We start from the raw sequence: 23,160 nt of genomic DNA on the forward strand, positions 1-23,160 counted from the left end.
CGAGTTGGTGTAGCGTTGGGTTTCTATTCTCGACCCCATCTATTTAGCCTCCTAGAGGTCTGGGGACTTATTAAATCCGCTAATGAGTTAATGAGGCGGGCCAAGCTTCCTAGAAATCTTGAGTTCAAAGTCTTCAGGTAGTCTAGACCCTGACCGCTGCTGGGCCCCTACTTGAGTATACCGTCTCCTGTCTGCCTTCCTGCCTTCAGCTTCTGCACCCCACTGCCACTCCCAACACCTTCCCGCCTTTGAGCCTTTGTGCTGTTCCCCTGTAGAAATGCCACCCTTGGGGCCGGCAGGTGGTGCAGCGGTTAAGTGCACACATTCTGCTTCTCAGCGGCCCTGGGTTTGCCGGTTCCCATCCCGGTGCCGACACGGCTCCGCTTGGCAAAAGCCATGCTGTGGTAGGCGTCCCACGTATAAAGTAGAGGAAGATGGGCATGGATGTTGGCTCAGGGCCAGTCTTCCTCAGCAAAAAGAAGAGGATTGGCAGTAGTAGCTCAGGGCTAATCTTCCTCAAAAAAAAAAAAAGCCACCCTTTGGGGAAGGCTTCCACTGATAAAGTCTATTAGTTCTCAGAGCACACAACTTGCCCATCTGAGTACTTGCCAGCACTTACTGCTGGTACTTTTAATTCACTCGGCCACTCAGCTTTTTAGGAACATTTATTGAGTTCTACTATGTGCCAAAGGGAACCAATGTTGAGCATAAACACAGGACTCTTGCCTTCAGGGAACTTACAGTCTGTGGGGGTTGGGGGGTAGTGGCAGAGATTAATCAAAGAATCACATCCAGAAACAACATGTTACAGGGGCGCCTGGCACCCTGAGGCCTTCCGCAGGTATCTGGTGAGTGAACACAGTTGGGATCAGCGCTATGAAAGAGAGGTGCCTCCCTGAGGAGGGGATGTGGAGGATAAGTAGGCCTTAACAGGTGAGTGGAGGAGGAAGAGCATTCCAGATGTGCAAAGTCCCCGCGATAGGAAGAAGCATGGCTAACAGGACCTAGAGGCCATTGTGACGGGAGTGGAGTAACAGGGAACACAGTTCAAAGTGAGGCTGAAGAGACAGGCCAGGCCAGCAGAGCCTTTAAGGCCTTCGACAGTTTTGACTCTGGCCCAAGAACAATGGAGCACCCATGAAGACTTTCAGGCAGGGGTAACCTGACCAGCTTGTGTTTTGAGCCGTTTGTTGGAAGGGTACCAAGGGAATGCAGGGAGGCCAGTTAGGCCATTGCTAGAGTTAACTGGGTTTGGGCTGTCTCTCAACTAATGGTGAGTGCCCTAGGACAGGACCTGTGCCTGGTACTCCTCTGAAATCACTCACATGCACGCAGGCGCGCGCACACCCACCCACCCACCCACCCACACACACACACACACACTCACACACAGGGCCCAGCCTGTGAGTGCACACAAAATGTACCCCATATACATTTTTTACATCAATCTGAAATCAGAGTTACCCAGCACCATTCAGCCCACTAGTTTATATACACAGGGCCCTGGGACCTTGGGGAGCAGTGTCTTGGGGACAGGGAACACAGACTTCCTGATTACCAGTGTCTCTCTTGATGGAACTTGGGAGCCAGGCTCCCATGCCCTTTCCATTCACTTCCTCTATGAAACATGTTCATGTCTACGGCCTGCCCATCCTCTCCCTGCTCCTGGCAGGGTACAGGGGGCTCTGTCCCCAGCCGTGGGCAGCAAAGAATAGGTGTGCTGGCTTCTGTACACCATCTTGACCCCTCAACGGTCCTGGCGCCGAAGTGGGGGTGATGGAGGATGCCGTACTGGAGGCAAGTCATAGTGTCCAGGGATGTGGCTGTTCTTGGGTGAGTCGTAGTGGCCAGGGGGCAGGCCTGGAGGCAGGGGAGGCTGGGAGCCCACAGAGTCTCGATCTGGAGACAGAGAGGGGACAGGATAAGGGGAAGGTGACTCCTCCCCTTCTCCCCACTCTCCTGCCATCTCCAGCTTCTTCTGCCCAAAGATGGTGCCTGGCTAGAGGCCAGTGTGTGCAGCTCCTCAGCTCCAGTGGGGGAGGCCACCTGGACCTGCCCACCTCACAGGATAGGAGGACACTTTGTCACCTGCCTTGTTCTCCACTTTTCTGGGTACCAACTCCACAACTCAGCCGCTGTACAACCACCATTTCAAATCCTCAGCCCTGAGAGGTAGGCACCACCACTCACAGGCTCTAAGAGGCAATGTGACTTTCCAGACATCATGCCAGGGATGGCACAAGTCTGACCCCAAAGGCCTTGCTCTTGCTGCCACGTGATGCCGCCTCTGTATTCTCTCTCTGCATCCCTTCTCTCTTTCTACCTCCCTTGTCCCCGTTCTCTCTAGTCCCTGCCCCAGCGGAGAAGGAGGGCTCACCATGGGTCAGAGGGCTGGGCTGCTCATAGGTGCCACTGTCTCTTTGTGGCTGGGTGTGTCGCTGCCTCTGGCTGTTTCGGAGCTGAGGAAGCTTCCTGGGGGGGGATCCTGAGGGAGGGCCTTTCATCTCCACATAGCTGCTCTCCCGGGGGCTCCCTAGCAGGCTGGGCAGGTCCCGGATGGTGGCATAGGGGTTTTCACTGCTCAAGGATGCCATGCTGGCCCCCAGCCCCTCTTCAGAGATGGGCCCTAAGGATAGGGGAAAGAAGTCAAGCTCAGTGGAGCCACTGGCTCCTAAACCCAAGTTCAGCCCCCTCCCTTGCTTCCCGCTGTGCCCATACCTTTACTGTAGAACGGGCCTGGGCCATTGCTGTTGCTGTAGCTACAGCTGTAGCTTCGGTCTAGGCAGCTGCTACCTGGGGAAGAGGAGGCAACGTGCAATCCAACCCCAGGTCCCCTCCCTGGCTCCCGCCTCCTCTGGAACTTGGGCCCAGAACCCCCTTCTGCAGACACACACACTCAGATAGAGCAGCATGCTGGGCTGCACACGTCTACCCTCACCAGAGGCCTTGGCCTCCAGCCTCCTACCCCTGTCCAGAGACCCTGGAGGGGGCTCCCGGCGGTGCTTCCAGTCAGCAGGCAGGGTGGCGTGGTTGTCATGCCCATGGGCTCCACCTGGCCGCTCAGGGGCCTGGAGGCTGGCAAAGAGCTGACCGCCTGGAACCTGATAGGGGAGGGGTAGAGTAGGGAGAGAAACATCCAAGGATAGAGCTTTCCAAAGAACCAGGTCTGCACTCCTCCCTCTGCGTCCCTTCCCCCAGCACTGACCTTGTTCGGGGGCGGGGGGTTAGGTGAGCACTGTGACAGGGTGTGATAGCTGGGGTTGGAGTAGTAGTGACTGTAGCTCGGAGGGATATCTGCACGAACAGACACAGGTGCAGCATGACCTGCCAGCTCAGAGACAGGCCCAGGCCCAAGAGAGTTGTTCTGTCCCAGGAGATCAGTAATATGCCTCTCTGGCCTCCCTTCCTCCCTCTAACTCTCCACTTCCCATCTCCTGGGTCCAGGAGGGGACGCAGGAGCCCCCACACCCCACCCACCCTCAGCCTATGAGCCAGCCAGTCATGTGTGTCCCCCACCCCCAGGCCAGCTCACCTGGCATGACGTACTCGGAGCCATCCAGTCGCCCACTGCTGTAGGCCACTGCCAGGTGTTGGTGTTCCTTGCCTTTTTGCCAATGGCGGTAGCCAATGAACAGTGCCACCAGGGCCACCACCAGGGACCCCAGCACTGCAATGCCAATCACTGCCCCCAGCGAGTTATAGGCCACTGGAGAGGTAGGCATTATGGTGAAGGTCTCCTGGCTTCCTACGTGGGATGGGGCGGTCACTCAGGACAGCGTCCTGGCTCTGCTGGAGAGCTTGAGGTGCATGCATGGGAGAGGCCCCCGTAGGGAAGGCAGGGTGGTATGAGGGCTCGAGGTCCTGGTGGACACCCGGGCAGTTATCTGTGTCCTGGTTCCCTGGGGCCTGGAGGAGAACTCACCAATCCTGCAGGGGGCACCACTGTGCCCTGGGGGACACACACAGGCCCCAGTCTCCGGGTGGCACCTCTCTCCAGAACCACACTGGCATGCTTGGGAGCAGTTGGCACCAAATGTCCCTGGAGAACAGCCTAGGAGAGAGGCAAGGAGGCAGGCGGGGATCAGAGGGGCAAGGAAACTGCAGTCTGCTCCACAAACTAGGGCTCACTTGGGGACAGGGGCATGGAGTTCCTCTTCTGTTGGTACCTTCCAAGCAAAGGTGTCCAGTCCAGCCTGGGGGGCAGAAACAGCTCCCATCCTGGGGGTGGCAGGTCCCACCATGGCGACACTGGCAGGGCTGGGCACAGTTGGCTCCCCAGTGTCCTAGAGGGCATGCTGCAGGAGACAAGGTGTATGTCTGGCAGGGGAGGGCAAGCCCCTCTTGGATGAATTCTCAGCCCCTAGCATCACGAAAATCTTCTGCTCAGCTTTGGTCTCCCCAGGGACACCAAGGCTTTGAATGTTTCTGCACACTGATGATTCACAGATGCTCATGTCCAGCCCCATGTGCCCGGCTGCCTCCTCAGCATCTGCACTTGACTACCCAATAGCCATTTTGAAATAATGTGACCAGGCCCGGAAACCAAAGGCTTCCAGCACCCAGCATTGCTTAGCTCTGGACTTTTTTTAAACATAAGAAAGAAGTGTCCCTTCTATTTAAGGCATAATTTTTGTGTATCGGAGACACTAGCAAATAATCTAATAGTAGGTGTTACCAAATTCTATGGAAAAACTCTTTGCCAAGATCCCATCCCTCTACCTCGCCTGCCGATGAGCTTATATCCAGCCTGTCTCATAGTGACAGCTTCTCATTTCCCCTTTTCAAAATTTATTTTACTCAGTTTTTTGACTGCTCTTTTCCATGATGTTCTTCATATATTTAAGTGGGAAAGCAGCCATGTATAAATAAATAAAAATAAATTGAAAAATGCCAAAGAAAAAAAAAAAGAACATATCCAAAGCTGAGCTATGGTTTCCCTCCCACTCCCCACCACGTACAAATACTGCTCTTCCCAGGCTCCCATGCAGAAGGCAGGGATATTTTTCCCTGACCTGTTCCTTGTTGCATGCTCAGCACCTAGAACAGTACCCAGCATGTAGGTGATGCCCAATAAATAAATATTCGTTTATATTGTTTGTATAAGTGACTGATTCGAGGCAGGTCCAGAGGCTTTTATACCCGGGAGCAGGGGGACAGGAGCCTCGGGTCCTCAGCCCACCCTCTCGACATGCACATGTGCTCAGACACACAAGCCACCACGTACGCTGGGAGCAGTCAGGGCCCGTCCAGCCAGCAAGGCAGTAGCAGGTCCCATCCGAGGGGTGGCAGGAGGAGTGGTTCGCACACTTGCAGGGCACACAGCGTTTGCCATAGCGGCCGGGCTGACAGGCTGGGGGAAAGGGGTTTGTGGTGACTGGGGGCAGGAGCCAACCCTCAGTCAGTCCTTGACCCCACTGTCTCCCTCCATCCTTCCCACTGCAGTAATTGGCCCAAAGATTGGAGACAGGGGAGGAGACCAAGAGGGGAGAGTGGGGGCGCTGGCATCTGACACTGCACCCTACAGCTGGCAGGCGGGGGGAGGGGAGGGAGCCTCACGTCTCTGGCAGGAGGGGCCTCGGAATCCGGGTGCACACACACAATTGCCATTCTCAGGGATGCAGGTGCCCCCATTCTTGCAGGTGCAGGTGTTGCTACAGTTGACCCCCCAGAAGCCCGCAGGGCAGGGCAGGTGGCAGCGGGCTCCTGCGAACGCGGGGGGTAGAGTGAGCCTGACCTTGGCCCCCTCCTTCCACAGGGGTTCTTCTGGACATATGTCTGGTAGTATGCATCCCCCAACTCCCCAGTAGGCCTGCAGCCTGGACACCCAGAATGCTCACCTGTCCAGCCAGCCTGGCACTGGCAGTGCCCATGAACAGGGTCGCAGCCATCAGAGTGGTCACAGTCACAGCGACTGGCACAGCCTTCACCAAACTGCCCCTTCTTGGAGAGGGAGTGGAGGGTAGGGCAGGCCAGTCTATTGGGGGGTGCTTTGCCCTCCCCTCCCCCAGGCAGGCAGGCTGTTGGGCAATTACCGGGCAGGGGAGCTGGCAGTGAACCCCATGCCATCCAGGGGTGCAGGTACAGGCTCCAGTTTGGGGGCTGCAGGCTGCTTCATGGGCACACTGGCAGCTGGCATTGCAACCAAAACCCCAGGTTCCAGGCAGGCAGGGCACAGAGCAGTTACCACGCTGCCAACCTGGAAGAGGGGCCTTGCACATAGGTATGGGGACCCAGCTCCCCTCCTGAGCAAGCACACAGTGGGCATTCACTGTGCCGAGCTCTGTACTTTGAGCTGCGGGTGGGAGTAGGTTGCTCATGGCTCCATACAAGAGATAAGCATGTAAACTGTTAGGTGTTGCATAGAAGGCTAAGTGACTGCTGGTGACACACCACCACTTCTGGGTCTGGGTCTTGTGTGCCTCTTGTGCAAAATGAAGGGGAGCAGCAGACCCAAATGCTGAGAGAGTCCCCGACAGGTAACTAAATGAGTCATCCAGACCATGTGGAAGGCAAAAGGGAGAAGTGGGGGCTGCAGACTGGAAGGTTGCTAGATATAACAGAGAGCTGGCCAAACGGGGTATCAGAACCCAGCCGAAAGGCTGCCAACAGTGCCACCTCTGGTAGATCTTGGGTGTCCTTCGTGGCATGGCTGTTGTTTGGTTCTGTATGACTGAAAGTGAGAAATGTTCACCGAAGAGGTGCCTTCTGGCCTGGGCCTTTAAGGACAAGTAGGAGTTTTGTGGTTGAAGAAAAGCAAAATGGATATTCCAGGAAGGAAGGAGCCTGGCTGCTTTCCCACCCTCCAGCTGTTGCCCAGTGGCTCCGCCCTTACCCTGCAGCCTTTCCCCTTGGACTTTCCTTTCTAACCGCGGCCCCGCCCCCCCAATCGCCCCTCCCGGAGACCCCACCCCATTACCTTCCTTGCAGACACAAGTGCCGTCGATCGGCGAGCAGGCGATGGCGTTTTCGCAAGAGCAGCGTACGGAGCAGTTGACTCCATACGTGTCCGGGGGACAGAGGCTAGCGCAGTGCGGGCCCTGAATGGGGGTGGGCGGACTAATGAGCAGGGCGGGCCGGCTCTTCGGCCTCTTCCCCCTTCCTCGCGGCGGGGCGCGCCTCACCGTGTAGCCTGGCGCGCACCGGCAGAGGCCGCTGTCGGGCTGGCAGACGCCGCCGTGCAGGCAGAGGCAGTGCTCCTGGCAGCCCGGCCCGTGCGTGTCCTGCGGGCAGCTCTCATTGCAGTGGAGACCCGCCCAGCCCGGCAGGCACGAGCACTCCCCGCTCATCGGGTGGCAGCTGCAGGCGGAGACGGGGGCGCCGCGCGGTCTGAGCCAGGGGGCAAAGGCCGACCTCCCCGACCCCGACGTGGGGTGGGAGTCGGGCATCGCCCAGTGAGGGGTCAGCAGGCAGGCTCGGCGCTGTGCCGAGAGCGCACCGAGGCCCCGCCCCTGAGGCCCCGCCCTTTTCCCTTCCTTGACATCTGTCCCGCCCTTGGATATGCCCTGACGCTTTTCGTGACTCTGGCGGCTTCAGTACCGAAGGGCACTGGCCTCTTAACCCCTTGACCACAGTGTCCCGCGGCCCACCTGAGGCTGTGCTCCGGGTCGCAGGTGCAGGGCACCTGGCAGCTGAGGCCGTAGAGGCCGTCGGGGCAGAGGCGCTCAGCGCAGCGGTCCCCGGTGAAGCCGTGTTCGCAGAGGCACGCGCCGTTGGCCGGGAAGCAGCGGGCGCCCGGGGCGCAGTCGCACGTCTCGGCACAGTCCTGCCCGAAGCGGCCCACGGGGCACTCCTCACGGCACCTGGGCGCCTAGCTGAGTGAGCCCGGCCGCGCCCACCTCCTCCTGGCCTGCCCCCGCCACTCCTCCGCTCGCCCTAGCCCACGTCACTCACCGATCCCCCGTATAGCCGGGAGCGCAGCGACACTGCCCAGTGAATCGGTCGCAGAGGCCGCCATTATGACAGCGACATTCCTGGGAGCAGTTGGGTCCATGGAAGCCCTCCCGGCAGGGCAGAGAGCAGATGGTGCCCTGTGGAGGTGAGAGGTTGCCAGAGCTCTAGGTGCCCAGCCTCCTCCCCATGGCTACAGGATCCCTTGATACCCCCATACCTGGAGCCCTCAAACCTCTCCAGGGCCCACAGAGCCCACCCCACTCATGCACATCCTCGAGGACGCCCTGTTGAGAACCATTCACAGAATTCTCCCCAGACTCCCAGAGTATACCAGAGGCACCCCCTTCATACCATCCAGCCAGGCGGGCAGCTGCAGGAGCGCTGGGAGGCCTGGAAGACACCCCCGTTGTGGCAAGGATGGGTGCTGGGGCAGGAGAAGCCAACAGTGCCCTGGTGACAGGATACCTCACAGCTGCTGGGCAGAGCGGCCATGAGTGGGTAAATGAGGAGCACCTGCCTCCTCCAAGGGCTCTGCCTCCAAGGGCTAACTGCCTCCAAGGGCTCTGCCTCCAAGGGCTAACTGCCTCCAAGGGCTCTGCCTCCAAGGGCTAACTGACCATGCAGGGGACTCCTCACACCTGCCCTTTGAGCCCCACCCCTCTTCCCTGTTGGGCACTGCTGGAGTCAAAAAGCAAAGGTGTCCAGAACTGGAAATGGCAGGGACACCCAGCTCCACCAGGTAGGGTAGTGAAGAGCCATGGGTGGCAGGTCTGCTCCCCACATGCCCTCCACTCCACCTCCACATTCTCCACCTCCTCATGTGCCCGTGCTGTTCCCTCTAGGAGAATGCCTCTGCCTGCCATAATTTTTGTGTCCTGCAGGGCTCAACTCCCAAGCTCCTCTGGGAAGCTGGGCCCTTGCTCTCCACCTGGGTGCCCCCTCTCCCTCCTGTGACTGTCCAGCCCGCCCTTCACCCTGCCTGACAGCAGGGTTCTCTGGGTGCGTGTCTCAGCCCCACTGGACAACGTGCTTTCACACACACTAGCTCATGTTCTCTTCGCAGCAGCCCTTCTAGGTGACAATACTGTTCCCATTTTAAAGACAGGAAACAAGCGTGTGAAGAGTCAACGATTTTCTCAGTCGCTCAACTAGTGAGTGGCAGGGCTGGGACTAGGATCTTGGCCTCTCGACTCCATCCCCACATTTGGGATCCTGTCTGAGTACCCTCGTAACTCCATGTATGCCCATGTGGTCCTGTATCTGTGGCCCCATTATCGTGTTTCCCCCCCCCCATTACGCACCTGGGCCCAGTTCTCTCTGGGGGGCAGAAGCAGGCTCCAGTGTGGGGGTCACAGGGTGCCCCGTGGCACTGGCAGCTGAACTGGCAGGCAGGACCATAGCGGCCAGGGGAGCAGGGCTGAAGGCAGTGCGGGGGCTGCAGGCCAGAGGGGCAGGAACATGCCCCACTCTTGGGGTCACAGGAGCTGCTGTTGCCGCAGCTGCAGGGCATGTCACACTGTGGCCCCCACATTCCTGGGGCACATGCTGTGGGATGAGGAGGGTGGAAGGGGGTCAGCAGGGCTCTTGCCCCTTCTAGTCTCCAGTTAGTCCCCGTCTATCTCCCAGCCCCCACACACATGCCCATGCCCAGCTTGGCGCATCCGATGTACCACATCTCCGGAAAGGGCAGCTCGCTGCAATGGGGCTCTGGGGGGTAATTGCCCTGGGGTCCTAAGTACCTTTGCCCTGGTAGGGAGGGTTGCCCAAGGGTCCCGTGTCCCTGAAGCCACCAGCCACTCACCACTGGAGCAGTCATCGCCCCGCCAGTCTTGCACACACTGGCACTGATTGGGTGCCACGCAGCGGCCATGGACACACTCCTGGGCACAGAGCGCTGGGGCAGAGATGGGGGGGCGTGAGAAGATGCTTCCACTCCTGTCCCCACCCACCTTTTGTCCTCTGAAGCCTAATCCCATCTTCCTTCCACACCCAAGACCAGGAGTTCTCCAAGCATGAATTCTGCCTCTGAGATGCAGAAAGGCTGAGGGGCAGCAGCTCAGGTCAGGACTTAACAAGATCTCAGGATTCTGGGCTTCCCAGCCCCTTTCTGTGAAGTTCTCCAAGCACCTTGTTGGGAGAATGGGGAGGGGGGGTTCTCTGGAAGACCTACATATGGATGCTGTCCAGGAAGAGGGTAGAAGTCTAGGGGGTGGTCAGGCAGGGCAGGAGTCTCAGGTGACGGGCCGGCACTGAGGGAAGGGGAGAAAGGCAGAGTAGGCTCCAGTCTGGGGGTTTCAGGATGCTGGGGGGCAGGGGGCAGGAGACTGGACAGCGACAAGTCAGAGACAGGGAGAGGAAGAGATGGAGATGGACCCAGACACCAAGGCCCCAGACACACAGTGAGAGAGACACAGGCAGCCCAGAGAAGAAAGAGAGCTCCGGACAGATGGAGCTTCAAAGACAGAGACTGCTGAGGGACATGGAGAGAGGGGATGAGAGAACCATGGGAGCAGCCAGAGACAGAGGTATGAAGTGGCAGCTGAGAGGGAAATACTCATCAGGACCCAGGGATAAAGCCAGGTGGAGCGAGAGAAGGGGGAGAAAACCCAAGGGGCAGAGGGGTAGCCCTACCCTGGGGGGCAGGGAACAAATAGGAGGGTGGACTAGGCCACTGCGTTCCATGGCTCCACCCCGTCCCCTCCCTGGCCCTACCCAGGACTCACGGACACAGGCCCCGCTGCTCTCGTAGAAGCCCCGGCAGCACTGCAGGCGCCTGCGGTGGTCCGTCTTCACCACCTGGCGGTACACAGTCCGGTAGACAACCCTGGGGAAGACCCGGAAGGTGGCTCCAGCTGTCCCTCTCTACGGTGTCCCGCACTACTACCCTCACTACAGTGCAGCACTCGGAGAGGCCTGGGGGCATGTCCAATGCTCTGGGCTGGGGGAGCATAGAAAGAGCATCCCCTCCTTGGCCCTTACTTAACCACACACACACACCGTACGTGATGCAGGCACGCCCCAAACACACACCCTCCACACAAACCCCCACACCTCGCCTTGAGTGCATGGAGGCCAGATGCTTCCTCTAAACTTGAAATGTCCTGAGGAGAGAATGGGGGAGTGGAGGGCCAGGGGCCAGGCCAAGGCAGCTACTCAGGCAGCCCAGGTGCCCATGGAGGGGGATGGGGCACTCACGTGGGCCGGGGGCAGGTGTGGGGGCTCTCCCAGGGCCGGTCGCAGGGCTCCGAGGGGAGCAGGCTGAAGGGGCGAGTGTGGGACTCCTTGGTGGTGGTGGTATAGCTGCAAGACAGGGGAAGGGCCAGGGGCTCAGGGTGGGGAGAGGCCTGAGGTGGCACAGGGTACCATGGGAAACAGGAACATGAGGTCTTGGCCACAGTGGGGAACCGCCATCCCTACATTTGGGCTTGCTCCCTCAAGCCTAGGATGGACCCCCCATTCTGCTCCATCTCTGAAGTCTGGAGGGATCTTCCCAGAATTGGAATGTTCCTGAGACACCCCTCAACAAAACCCTGTTTTCACCCTATAGGACCAGAGCCTTCCATTTTTCCCTCCGCCTCTGTCCTGCAGCCGCCTCCCACAGCGACCAAGGGAGGGAGATAAAGAAAGGACAAGGTCAGAGCCAGGATGGAGACTGAGACAAGGTCAGAGATGGAGACGGAGTCAGAAGCAGCCCATCGCGGGGAGTAGAGAGAGCAGAAGCAGAGACAGGAAGGAGATGAGGGCTGGAGAGAGGGAGGGAGGCAAGGGAAGGAACAGGAAGAGGATCCCCAGTAGGGGAAATGGGGGGCTGGGGCTTGGTGCCCTCGACGCACGGCAGGGGCCCCTCTCACCTTTCCCAGAAGCTGCAGGTGTTGGGGTCATTGGGGTTGAGGGTTCCAGCCAGCCCCAGGCCCAGTGCCAGGAGAAGAAGGGAGTGCAGAGGTGGTGACATTGCAGAGGCCTGTGGCAGGGCCAGGCAGGTGAGGGACACTGCAGTCACAAACCTGGAGAACCCAGTGTCTGCAGAGACCTGAGCAGTGGTGGCAGAAGAGATGAGGCTGCTGCCTCTTGTCCTCTGGCCCCAGGCCCCCTGGGTTCCAGCCCCCGGGTCTCATTCCTGACTAGGTGGTGCACTGCCACGCCTTTGAGCTTCTCTCACACTGTCTCCTCTGCCCAGCCGTCGTCCCGCCATTCCTCACCTTGAGTACTCACCGTTCAAGTACCCAAGTACCCACCCAAGTACCATAGCTCCTCCTCTGCTCTGCTCCCCGACCCCCATTGGCAGACTGCCCCTCATTCCTTCTGCAGCCCCCAGCACCATTCGCCCACATACCACTGTTCTAGAATCCCCAACCCACAGCCCAGCCCCTACCCAGGGCACTTTGATTTTGTACCAAGGTCTGAAACTGGAGCCACCGAGGGGAAGTTATAAGAGAAGCCGACTTGGGTTCAGTTGGGGGAAAAACTTTCCAGCAGTCAAAGCAGTTCAGCAATGGAATCAGCTACCTCAAGTGGTGAACTCCCCGTCACTGGATGTATGCAGGTAGAGGCCAAAACCACCCTGAGGCAGCTGGGGGCTTCCTGCTATAGGAGGCGGAAGTAGGGCTGGGTCCAGGTGACCTTGAAGGAGGCCCCTCCCAACCACTGGTGTGCTGGTACCCGCTCATACGGACTCATAAGAGCCAACTGTTCACATCTCTTCCCAACTCCTCGTTCAGTAACGTCACATTAGTACCTTGAAATTGGAGATGGGGGATTATTTACACCACAGAAATCAGCAACCACCACAAACCAGCCCCCCAACCCCATCCAAGCCAGTTGTTAAACACTTGCCAGCACACCACTGTACCCAACTCTAGGTGCTGTCACCCAAGGTCCCCAACCTGGCCTCAGACTTCAGGAGAAGCCCCCACCTCCCTCTGACCACCCCAGCAGCCATCTGGAAACGGACTCCTCTCCATCTCTTCCACCCCTGGCCTCGCCCAGTGGGTGGGAAGTGGGTCAGGACCTCAGCTGAGTCTGTTCTCGCTCCTGAGCTCAGGAGGGGCTGAGCTGCCGCCCCCGCGGCGGGTTTCAGATTCTGTGTTCAGCGCTCCTAAGACTACCCTGGCTCCCTGCTCTACGCCTCCTTGAGGCGACCACATCTGCTTATAATTTTTTCCCGGGAAGAGACAAAGGTCGCGGTTGCTGGCCCCTCACCCCTCCTGAGTATCTCTGGAATGCCTGCCGCCTGGCCCCACCCCATGCCCCCCACCCACACACTCCCAGGGTCCCCACAGCCACTCTCAGCTCCAATCGGGGCAGCGCTGGAGAGAGACGCTCCCTAACTTAACCCCATCTCACTGGCTACGGCCTCCCTCCCAGGAATCCTTCCAGCGGTTAGGGCTGGCCCACCTCTCCTCTCCAGGTTTCCTCCCTCTCAGTGCAAACTTCTGCCCACCGCCCTCCAGTTGTGCAGAGCGGCAATGCCTCTCCTCACCCTGGCTGGTTGCCCCATCATGGCTCCCCAGGGCAAATCCCGACCTCTAGTCTTCTTTGTGTTCCTCCCATCCATCCTCAGTCCCCAAGGAACTCACCAGGCTTCTCCGGCATCCTGGGGCCTGAGAAACTCAGGTGAGCCAGGGGCAGGGCAACGTGGCCCTGGGGCCTGGGGCCTTGGGGGAGCCAGAGAGTGTCCTGGGGGATCCCAGCGCTCAGGATGTGGAGCCTGAAAACAGGAAACAGAGCCCGGCTAGAAGGTGTGTATGTAGGGGAGGGCAGCAGGGAGCATGCTCACAGGCTCCGTCCTCCCACCACCCTAAGCTCAGAAGATCGGATTCGGGCAGCAGGGCCAGAAGCCTCTTTCCAGTGGCTTGTCTCCTGAGCTGAGCACCGTGGCCCACTCTGAGGGGATGAGGGGGAGACTCAGCCTGTCCTTAGGAAGCCAGGCCACAGTCAGGAGGGTCCTTCAGATGATCCCACAGTCTGTCCCACTACACCACCCCCAGAGCATCCCCAACGCCCCCCCATCCCCCTCCCAAACACAGTTGGCTCCTTCTCCCAGTGTCCCCAAACTATCCCCTCCGCCCCTGCCACCTTCCAGGCCCAGTGCCCACCTCCAGGGCTCGCCCTGTCTGCTCCCAGCTGACCTTCTCCCCACCTCTCCCTCGAGTATGCTTGGCAGCCAGGGCCACGGGCTAGACCCTGCGCCCTCCACACATCTCCCCCTCTTCATCCCTCAGTCGTCTCCACACCCCCCTCTGCCTGGACCCCAGCTGTGGCCCTGGCATGGGGCCCCTGTCCTCGAATTGGAGCCGTCTGTCTGGATCCAAGATCATCACCCTTGTCCCTGGGTAAGCCTCATCTCCAGCCACACAGGGACCCCCAGGCCGCCCCCGGGCCTGGATCCATCCCCAGAGCTGGAGGCCGCAGCAAGGTGGACGAAAGCCGCAGCAGGAAGGACCTGAGTTGAGGCACAGAGAGGAGGGGTCGTGTAGGTTGGGCTGCCAGCCCAAAGAAAGTCCTTCCTCCCATTCACATAGCGCCCAACAGCAGCCACCTCCTCCCAACCAACTTCTAGAGGAAATGGTTCACCTGCCGGCTTTGAGAGGGACCTGGAGGTGGGCAGGGGAGCATGACGAGGGCTTGACCCCAATCCCAGGGGTGTGACTCTAACAACCAGAGGTCAGCTGGCTGGAAGGATGGGGAGGTTCTGTTTTCCCAGAGGGCCTCAGAGTAGGACTGAGTGCAGAGGAGGCCTCAGCCAGCCAGTGGTGGGGCTGGAAGTGAGACCAGTGGGTGGTCCGCAGGGAGGGGAGAGATGGGATGGGAATCCTGGCAGGGAGGGGAAGGGTTTGGCCTGACCAGCCTTAGTCCCTGAGGACGGAACACAGGCCAGACCAGGAGCCCAGAGCCCCAGCCTGGGCCCCGAGCCTGTTCCCAGCACAGCCTTTGTGCCTGGGGAGCTAGGGACCTAAGGCCTGGGTCCATCCTCCCCCTACACCTCCAGACCCAGCCACCCTGGGCCCCATGTGAATCCAGTGACCCCAAGGGGTTTAAATCAGACACTACTAGCTCCCCATTCTGCCCCAGGGGCCCACAGTTCACTCACTGAGGGGGACCCCGATCTCCCCCACTGTAGGCTCACTTCTTCTTCCCATACAGATGCCCCTCGGTTTCCCCTACTCAGCGCCCTTCCTCCACTACACCTCTGGTTTGAGGGACCCAGACATCTTCCCTCACAAGTACAATAATGTGACCCCATATATCCTTTACCCTGTTGGGACAGGCAGGGAGGGTGCTGAGAGATTTGCATGGATGATCCCCTTTAAAGCTAAGTCAACCCATTGTGGGAAGTATTATTATTCTTTTACAGATGATGAAACAGGCACAGAGAGGGTAAGTCACCTGCCCAAGGCCACACAGCCAGTAGTATCAGAGCTGGATCCAAACCCAGACTGCTAGCGGAGGCCTCCCAATGGTTCCAGTCTTTCCCAAGCCCAAAAAGGAATCCCAGGGGCTTTGCATCTCTTTTTAACAGCATCAGTGATGGGGAGGGGGGGAGACTGGCAGGGGGCCGGACAGGAGAAGGGGATGGGGGTGGGGGCTACCGCAAGAACATGATCAGAGGCGTGGGAACCCGGGATGTGTTTACAGTTAAGAATGAGCTGACACGTCTCTCCTCTACCTCGAGATGCAAAGCAGCTGGGCTCCTGGCCAGGCCCCCAAGTCCCCAGTCCGGCCTACACGGCCCCCCAGGATCCCGGCCCTCTCCGCCTCCAAGCCCACACAGAGCCCAACCCAGCTCACCCCTGCTCTTCTGCTCAGCCCCATTCCCTCTGGCGGGGAGCCCCCCTACCCACACTGTGCCCCAGCCCCTCGGAGGAGGAGGGAAATGAGTCTGGGGCCTCTGGAGGGACAGGAGATGATCCTTTCTATAGAAGACAGAGAGCAAGAGTGGGGCTGATGGAAGTGAGACAGCAAGAGGGACTTCCCCACTGGCTCGTTCTAGCTTCTCTTCCCTGGGAGGTGAGGTAGCAAAGGACACCCTCTAAGCTCTGCCTCGCCTCCCACCCCCATTCAAGCCTGCGTGTGAATCCCGGCTCTCCATTCCCTCATCTACAAAATGGGGATCCCTTCGTAGGGTTGTTGTGTGGATTAACAAATGAGTTCACACAGATAAAGTGCTTAGAGCTCTATTAACATTAGCTGTCTCCACGACAGCATCCTCAGTCCCACTCCCCCTGCACCCAGAACGGCCCCATCCCCACTCCCCTTGGCACTGTCATACCCTTTGAGTATTAATTCCAGGAAAAGCTGTTTCTCAGTTTTATTTTTTTCTGAAGAACGCCCAGGATGATCCAGGAATGAGAATGGGGCCTTAGATGCTGACAGAGAGAAAGGAAGTGGGAGTGGGAGGGGGCCAGGCTCCCCCAAGAACCTGATCCCCCAGAACAATGGGCTACCAGCCAGGTACATCATCAAGCCACAGGCGGTTGATGAGGCAGGACGCCCAGATTCTGCTCGCCCCAGCCCTCAGCCTGAGCACCAACTCCAGCTGCTTGCTTGGTTCCACCGCCCCCTCCTCTCTTCTCTGGATCTCTCTGTCTCTCTCTGTCTCTTTCTCTGCTTCTGTCTCTGTCTCTACCCTTCCCATCTTGGAATCCAAGCGTTCCAGTACTTACAAGTTGTTATTTGAAGGCTATGTGACCTCAGGCACGTCACACGAGCCCTGTGAGCCTCCATTTCCCCATCTGTAGAATGGGAGAATAACCCCCCACATCTCCCAGGGTTCAGTGAGGGTTGGAACTGCTGGTTCCAGGGGCCACCCTGGACAGAGCCTCAGACCAGAGGCTGCTCAGTGGATGTGTGTTGATGGAGAAACAGAATCCCCCACATTCTAGGCCTTCTGCCTCTCTCTTTTTGCTTTTTGTCTCATTCTTCGTCAGAAACTCTGCTTTCTGCCTTTTTTTTCCTTCCTCCCTCAGCTTCTTGGTCTCTGTCTTTCTGCCTCTCTCCTTCCTTTCCTATATCAAGGCTGCCATGCGCAGTTGTGCAGGATGTTCACTGCACTAGGGAATCCACCTTCAAGTGTGGAGTGGAAGCTGAGCTCCAGCCACGATCCACTCACCAAGCCGTATGTCTTAGCTTAATGCTAAGGCTGCCTTGCCCTCTTCCTCTCTTGTCTTTCAGTCTCTGGGTCTGTTTCTCTGTGTCCTTTCCTAACCTATCTTTGCCCTGGAGACAGGATCATCTAGTCCTCCCCACTCAGCAGTGAGAACCCAGTCTGAAGACTACCCACCCTCCCCACACAGAGGCGGCTCTGCCCCCTACGCCACTCAGTGAACACGTGTACACACTTGCACACGCAAGCACAGAGCCCCTCCTTCATCCAGCCAAGCCAGGGCTTTGGCACGCCAGGCATGTCTGCCGGATGGAGCGACAGGAAGCCTGCGTGTGCGCCAGAGGCTGGGCGGGAAGGGGGCAGGGATGAGGGGCCGGCCTTGTGTTCTCTGTGGCTCAGGAAACAGAAGCTGGAGGGTCCTCAGCCTGACCTGTTTACTCATCAGGAAATAGGGAAACTGGAGGGCTTCTGATTCACCAAACATCCACCACGTGCCACTTGGAGGTTGGCGCCGGTGCCCTTCCGGCCCTCGCCACCTCCTGCAGGTGCTGGGGAGTGTTATCTGCATTTCACGGGCAAGACCGGGGAGGGTCCCAGGTAAAATGACTTGCCCAAGGGCCGACCGATCCTCAGAGGCCACAGCAGGATTAGAATCTACTTCAAAGAACAAGGCAGTAGGTGGAGGGTAACCCCCGGGGTGACACAGGCCAGGGAGCAGCTCCCTCTCTGTCCCACCCTGTTCATAGTCACTCTGAGATACTCTCAGAAAGCGCAGCTCTGCTCTGGTCACTGCCCCTCTCTAATACAGTACAGGAAAGGACACCCACCAGGTGTCCAGCCTCTGGCCCTGTGCTCCCATCACAGTGGAAGTCCACTGCCCCCACGTACCTCCCACCACATAGCCACCCCTAGAATGCCCAGGTCCTACCCATCCTTCAAGCTAGCCTCTTCCAGGAAGCCCCCTCAGCGACTCCAGACCTTACCCATCCTCTCTGCCCTTAGGCCCTCCTGCAGGCTCTTAGCACAGTCCCCACAGGGACTCCCCACCCCCAGCACCCCTCCCAGACCTGGGTTGTTCTTCTCCCCCAGTTCTGCCTTGAGGCTGGATCAGTCCACAGAGACCAACACGTCCCCAAATTCCAGCCAGAGGCTTGGCACCATGTCCCTCCTCTGGGCATATGTGGGACTAACCCAGGCCCTCCAGAAGTTCCCAGCCCTGAAGCACCTCAAGTCTGATGGACTAACCCCGTCTTGTGACTGCCAGTTTGTGAGTCTGCCTTCTCCAGCAGGTGGGGTCTTCCTCCAATCTCACTCCTCTCTGAGCCTCCATTGGTGGGCCAGCCGCCCCCCAGAGGATCCCTCACAGCTCCCAGGCCACGGTCATTACGATGTTTTCATGAAGGTGCCTTCCCCACTGGAATGGAGCTCCTTGGGGTCAGGGCACTTCTCTGCTTTCCTCAGCCCTGCGTCCCCAGCACAGACCAGCCCCTCCACACACACACCCAGGGGGCCTGGCGCCCAGCAGAAACTGCACATATGTGTGGAGTGGATGCACCGGTCAACCCTGGACTCCTTCCTGACTCCAGGCAGCCTCCACCTTACTTTGTAGGGAATCGGGGAGAGGGAGAGACATCTGGAGGCTGCAGCTGCTCCTCAGCTCACCAGACGGCAAAACTAGGCCCTCCTTCCAGGGCCCTCAAGACATGGCACTGGCAAGACGACGGAAGGTGGGGTCCAGACAGAACTTCCAACGTTACAAAGCAAAAGGCGGCCCAGAACTGCCCTCCTGACCTTGGGCAGGAATTCCTCAGGGCTGGCCTCCAAGTTCCTACGGGATGAGTCCACGGTAGTGCAAGGCGCTGAGTCACCTGGAGAGGAGGGGGTGTGTCCACACAGCCTCCAGTCCAGGGACAACACCCCCTCACTGGCCATCCCCACACCTCCTCCTCCTAAATGGAGAGACTAGGCCCCGGATGCCCCCATGTTGGGTGGGAGGGAGAGGCAGGAGAGGGAACCCAGGAGGCCTCATGCCCCAGGACCCACCCATATGCTCGTTCTCTCTGGAGACTTCCATCGTGCCACATGCCCACAGGCATGTGCTGTAATACCAATTATCACCCCTGTTAAATGTAGACTGCGGGCTGGATCCTTTCTGTTAATTCTCTCAGCAATCCTATAAAGTAGGTGCTATTACGTCTCCCATTATGCAGATGAAGAATTATCCCAGAGAGGTTAAGTAATTTGCCCCAGATCACATAGCCACCAAGCTGAGCAGGGATTCGGACCAGTGCTCTCCCCCTAGGGTTTCTCTTTGGTCTTCTGACTCTCCATCTCTCCTGTCTCCACCTTCTTCTTGTTCTTTCTCTAGGTCCCTGCTCTATTTTTTCTGTCTGCCCATTTTTCCCTCTGGGCCTTATCGTTTCCAGGAGCCTCTGTGCCTCAGCCTGTGTTTTCGTGTCTGCCGGCGTCTGTCTGTTTTGATATTCATGTCTCTATATCTCTGTCTGTCTTTCTCCTTCCTTGTCTTCTCGTCCTCCTCCTGCTGGCTTCTCCCAGACTGGTTATGTGCCAGGAGTGGAGCCAACACCCCCCCCCCCACCCCGCCAGAGCCCCGCACGCACCTGCGGGCCTCTTTCTCAAGGCTTCCAAGGCTAGTCAGAGGAGAGACCAGGGAGCACAGCAGTGGAGGCCCTGCCTGGCCTCGCCCCCCCACCCCCACCCCACCCCTGCAGCGTGGGGTTGTCGGGGAGGCAGACAGCAGCCCAGAGACCTCTATCTCTATCCAGGTTTCCGATTGGTGGATGGGGCTGCCTGAAGAGAGAGTTTCCTCTCCTGGGAAAGTCTGATAGAGAATGGCGGGGGGAGTGGAAAAACAGATGCCAACCCTCGGCTTCACCTCCCAGCGAAGAGAGGAAGACAGAGAGGCGAGCCTGGCCGGCCAGCCCAGTTCCTAGGCAGCAGGGAGGGTAGCCCCAACTGCAGTGGCAAGTATGATGGGTAGACACTGGGAGACCTCAGAAGTGGAAGAAGCAGCAGCAGGGGACAGATGACAGGAGGCAGGAGAGCTGCCCTCACAGCCTGGCTCACATGTGCACACACACAGGTACTCTATCAGATTGGGTTGGGGTGGGGTTCAGAGAGCAGCTCCCTGCCCCCCTAGGCCCAGCTTAGGCTGGGGTTAGGAGCTGACCCCTTGCCCAATCCTGCCTGGAGCCGAGGTCTAGCTGAGCCTGGGAACCTCGGGCCAGCACAAGCTGTTCCCATCCCCGGGGACTGGGGTCACAGCCCAGACCCGGGAGAGGCCACTCACCAAAGGCCAGAATAGGAGAGCCGAGAATCCAGTACTGGAGGCTGGAGATGGGGTGCGGGTGAGGGATGCCTTGCTGGGGCTTGGTCTTCTGGAGCCTAACCACCCCCCCCCCCCACCAGACCTCCCCCCAACTAGCCCTGCCATTAGCACCGCCCCAGATCACCCAGCCAGCTTTCTGAGGATCCAGATGCCTGAGACCTTTGCCAACTCCCCAGTCCTCATAACTGGCAAAGGGGCCTGCAAACCTGGGTCCCTTCTCCACGCCTTCCTCCAACATTTCTCCTGGTGGGGAGCCAGGCAATGCCATAAAAAACACTGCCCAGGCACTGTACTCAGTAGGAGACAGGTTTCTGCTCATCTCAACCTCACAACCACCCTACCAGGTAGCCACTCTATTTTATTCTTCCCCTTTTAAAAATGAGAAACTGAACCACAGAGGTTAAGTCTCTTGACAAAGGTCCCACAGCTAAGTGAGGGGTAGGGTTGAGATTCGAACTTAAGCAGCCTTGACTCCAATGTGGGTGCTCTTAAGGTTCGCTTTAGCCAAGTAGAGGACCTGGTACCCTCTCTCCCTGAGCCCTGAGACGGGGCAAGCCGGGCGGAGGCTGCCCCTGGACTCAACGGTGCTACAGGGGCTGGGAAGCAGCTTCATCTGCATGTCATTTACATGTGGTTTCATCATGGATGGCAACCCTCAATTCCCTTCGGACCCTCTCCACTGCCAGCATCCCTTCACGTCTCTCTCTGTGGGTCTCTCTTGTTCCCCACTTCCCGCCCAGGGGGCTCGGACTCCAGTTCAGAAGGGACCTCAGAGTCTGCACGCCCTTTCCCTGGGGCAGGGTGGTCGCGGGCCGGGGGCGCGCAGTCACTCACCTGCCTCGGCACCCTATCTCTCGGTTAGCCTGGGTTGGGGGGTCGACCCGGAGGACAGGGCGGAGGTCCCCGCGGTGAGCCCCAGCCCGACTGCGGGAGCGGCGGGGAGACGAACGCTGTGGATCGCAGGGCGGGGAGGGGCGCGGAGGGGCGGGGGGCAGGAAGGGGGTGGGGACTCGGGCCCTCGCCAAGGCAGGAAGTTTTGACAAGGAAACCGGGAGCCGGGGGAGGGGAGATGCAGAGCGCCCGGGAGGGAAACTGCTGCGAGGGGGATCAGCGAGGCTGAGCGGCGGGGCCGACCTTCGGCGGCCTGGACCGGGAGCAGGGAGGGGACGAGGAGGGGAGAAGAGCAGGGCCCCGGCCCCAGTCCCTCCTCGGCTCTCTACCAGCTCTGCAGCCTTGGGGTGTTTCCCCTTTCCTGCCTCAGCTTTCCTGTCTGCAAAGTGGGGCTGTGGAGGGGACGCAATGAGATGGTCTGCGTCGGGCACCTGCCCAGTGCGGCCCCACGACCGTGATCAGATTAAAGACCCAACGCGGCGACCAAGCGGCGCATCCCAGTCTGGGAGAGGCGGGCCAGGAACGGCGTCGTCTCTCTCTGCCGCCCCAGAGCGCGCCGAGGGCGGGCGCGAGCCTAGGAGGCGGTCTCCGCGGAGCCTCCGCCCCCCGCTCCCACGCCCTCCAGCCGAGCGCCCCGCCACCCCCGCGCCGCCTCCGCCGGGCGCCACCGCGCGGCCAGCGGACACCTACCCACGGCCCGCACCGCGGACCCGGAGGATGGCGGCAACCTGCCCTCCACCCCTCTAGGGCACCCTTCCCTTATCGGTCTCTTGACTGAATTTTTATTACATTTGCTTTCCCCATCACTAGCCCTTTAGGTGTAGCGCTTCGTTTAATCCTTAACTCGAGATTGGTTCCATTCACGGGATGAGATGGATGTCCCGCGTGGGTAGAAGCAGGATTTGAACCCAGGTCTGTGGTCCGTCTGACCTCAAGGCTCCCTCTGCCAATCACCGCCTGCCACAGAAAAAGCGGCGATAGTTCAGGAAGAGCAAGCCAGGAACATCTCTCCGTGGAGACTTGTAAAGTCAACTTTATTGATGTATAAATGACGTACGATAAAAAAGATACCCACTTAAAAGTGACAGTTCGTTGAGAGTTTTTTAGATTTTTTAATGGTAAAATATATGTAACATAAAATTCACCATTTGAACCATTTTGAAGTGCACAGCTCCATGGCATAAAGTTTATTCATATTGTGCAACCATGGCCACCATCCGTCCCCATAACGTTTTCATCATCCCAAACGGAAACTCTGTACCCATTGAACTGTCACTCCCCATTCCTCCTCCCCAGCCCCTGGTGATCTCTCTTCCACTTTCTGTCTCTATGAATGTGACTACTCTGGGTACCTCACATAAGTGGAATCATACAGTAGTTGCCCTTTTGTGTCTGGCTTATTCACTTAGTTTGATGTCTGTTCCATGAGTTTTGACAAATGTGTTAATCTGTGTAACCACCACCCCCAATCAAAATAATTTTAAAAATATTTTCCTCTCCCCAAAAACTTCCCTTGAGCCCCTTTGCAGATAATGCCCCACCCCCAACTCCATCCTCACCCAACCCCAGCCCTGTGAAATCTTTCATCTGCTTTCTGTTACTACAGACTTGTTTGCTCTTGAATTTCATATAAATGGACTCATATAATATGTACTCATCCATCCAGGCTTCTTTCACTTACCATAAGGCTTTTCAGTAGTTCGAAGCTCCTTATCACTAAGTGGTATCCTGTTGTGTGGGTATACCACAATCTGTCTTGTCTTTACACCAGTTGATGGGCATTGGGTTTTTTCCAGTTTGAGGCTACTATGAATAAAGCTACTATGAACATCTGTGTACAGGTCTTGTGTGGACTTATGTTCTCATTTATCTTGGTAGCTACTTAGGAGTGTGGTTGCTGGTTATGAATTCTTTATGTATTCTGGTT

The 23,160-nt window shown here is 58.3% G+C and overlaps 1 protein-coding gene across 12 annotated transcripts; it reads right to left on the bottom strand.

Annotated features, from left to right (window-relative positions):
* Positions 1 to 647: 647 nt before the first annotated feature.
* Positions 648 to 21,328, bottom strand: PEAR1 (platelet endothelial aggregation receptor 1). 12 transcript variants are annotated; one of them, XM_070608565.1, is made up of 25 exons: positions 21,177 to 21,328; positions 13,467 to 13,597; positions 12,397 to 12,625; positions 11,742 to 11,851; positions 11,086 to 11,190; positions 10,614 to 10,714; positions 9,692 to 9,784; positions 9,192 to 9,435; positions 8,242 to 8,362; positions 7,891 to 8,027; positions 7,587 to 7,799; positions 7,122 to 7,296; positions 6,917 to 7,037; positions 6,033 to 6,196; positions 5,838 to 5,940; positions 5,557 to 5,703; positions 5,225 to 5,350; positions 4,167 to 4,295; positions 3,923 to 4,051; positions 3,533 to 3,745; positions 3,206 to 3,294; positions 2,966 to 3,101; positions 2,719 to 2,793; positions 2,378 to 2,626; positions 648 to 1,899 (listed from the first exon to the last, which is right to left on the bottom strand). In XM_070608565.1, exons 4-25 carry the CDS (start codon positions 11,840 to 11,842, stop codon positions 1,748 to 1,750), a joined length of 3,123 nt encoding a protein of 1,040 aa, XP_070464666.1. In that variant the 5' UTR covers positions 11,843 to 11,851; positions 12,397 to 12,625; positions 13,467 to 13,597; positions 21,177 to 21,328; the 3' UTR covers positions 648 to 1,747. The 12 variants fall into 12 exon arrangements, with proteins under 12 accessions (XP_070464666.1, XP_070464661.1, XP_070464665.1 ...); XM_070608560.1 differs by having other exon boundaries at positions 2,939 to 3,101; positions 21,177 to 21,314; XM_070608564.1 differs by having other exon boundaries at positions 11,742 to 11,920; positions 21,177 to 21,314.
* Between the last annotated feature and the right edge of the window lie 1,832 nt (positions 21,329 to 23,160).

Source organism: Equus przewalskii, unplaced genomic scaffold (genome assembly GCF_037783145.1).
Source record: "Equus przewalskii isolate Varuska unplaced genomic scaffold, EquPr2 ChrUn-9, whole genome shotgun sequence".
Taxonomy (NCBI): Eukaryota; Metazoa; Chordata; class Mammalia; order Perissodactyla; family Equidae; genus Equus; species Equus przewalskii.

Excerpts from the sequence above, each read along its gene's own strand:
- PEAR1 (XM_070608560.1), bottom strand. The coding sequence starts at position 11,842 with ATGTCACCACCTCTGCACTCCCTTCTTCTCCTGGCACTGGGCCTGGGG. Across the intron at positions 6,197-6,916 it reads CACTTGTGTCTGCAAGGAAG|GTTGGCAGCGTGGTAACTGC; the intron begins GTAATGGGGTGG and ends CCCCTCTTCCAG. Across the intron at positions 4,296-5,224 it reads GGGCCCTGACTGCTCCCAGC|CATGCCCTCTAGGACACTGG; the intron begins GTACGTGGTGGC and ends TGTCTCCTGCAG.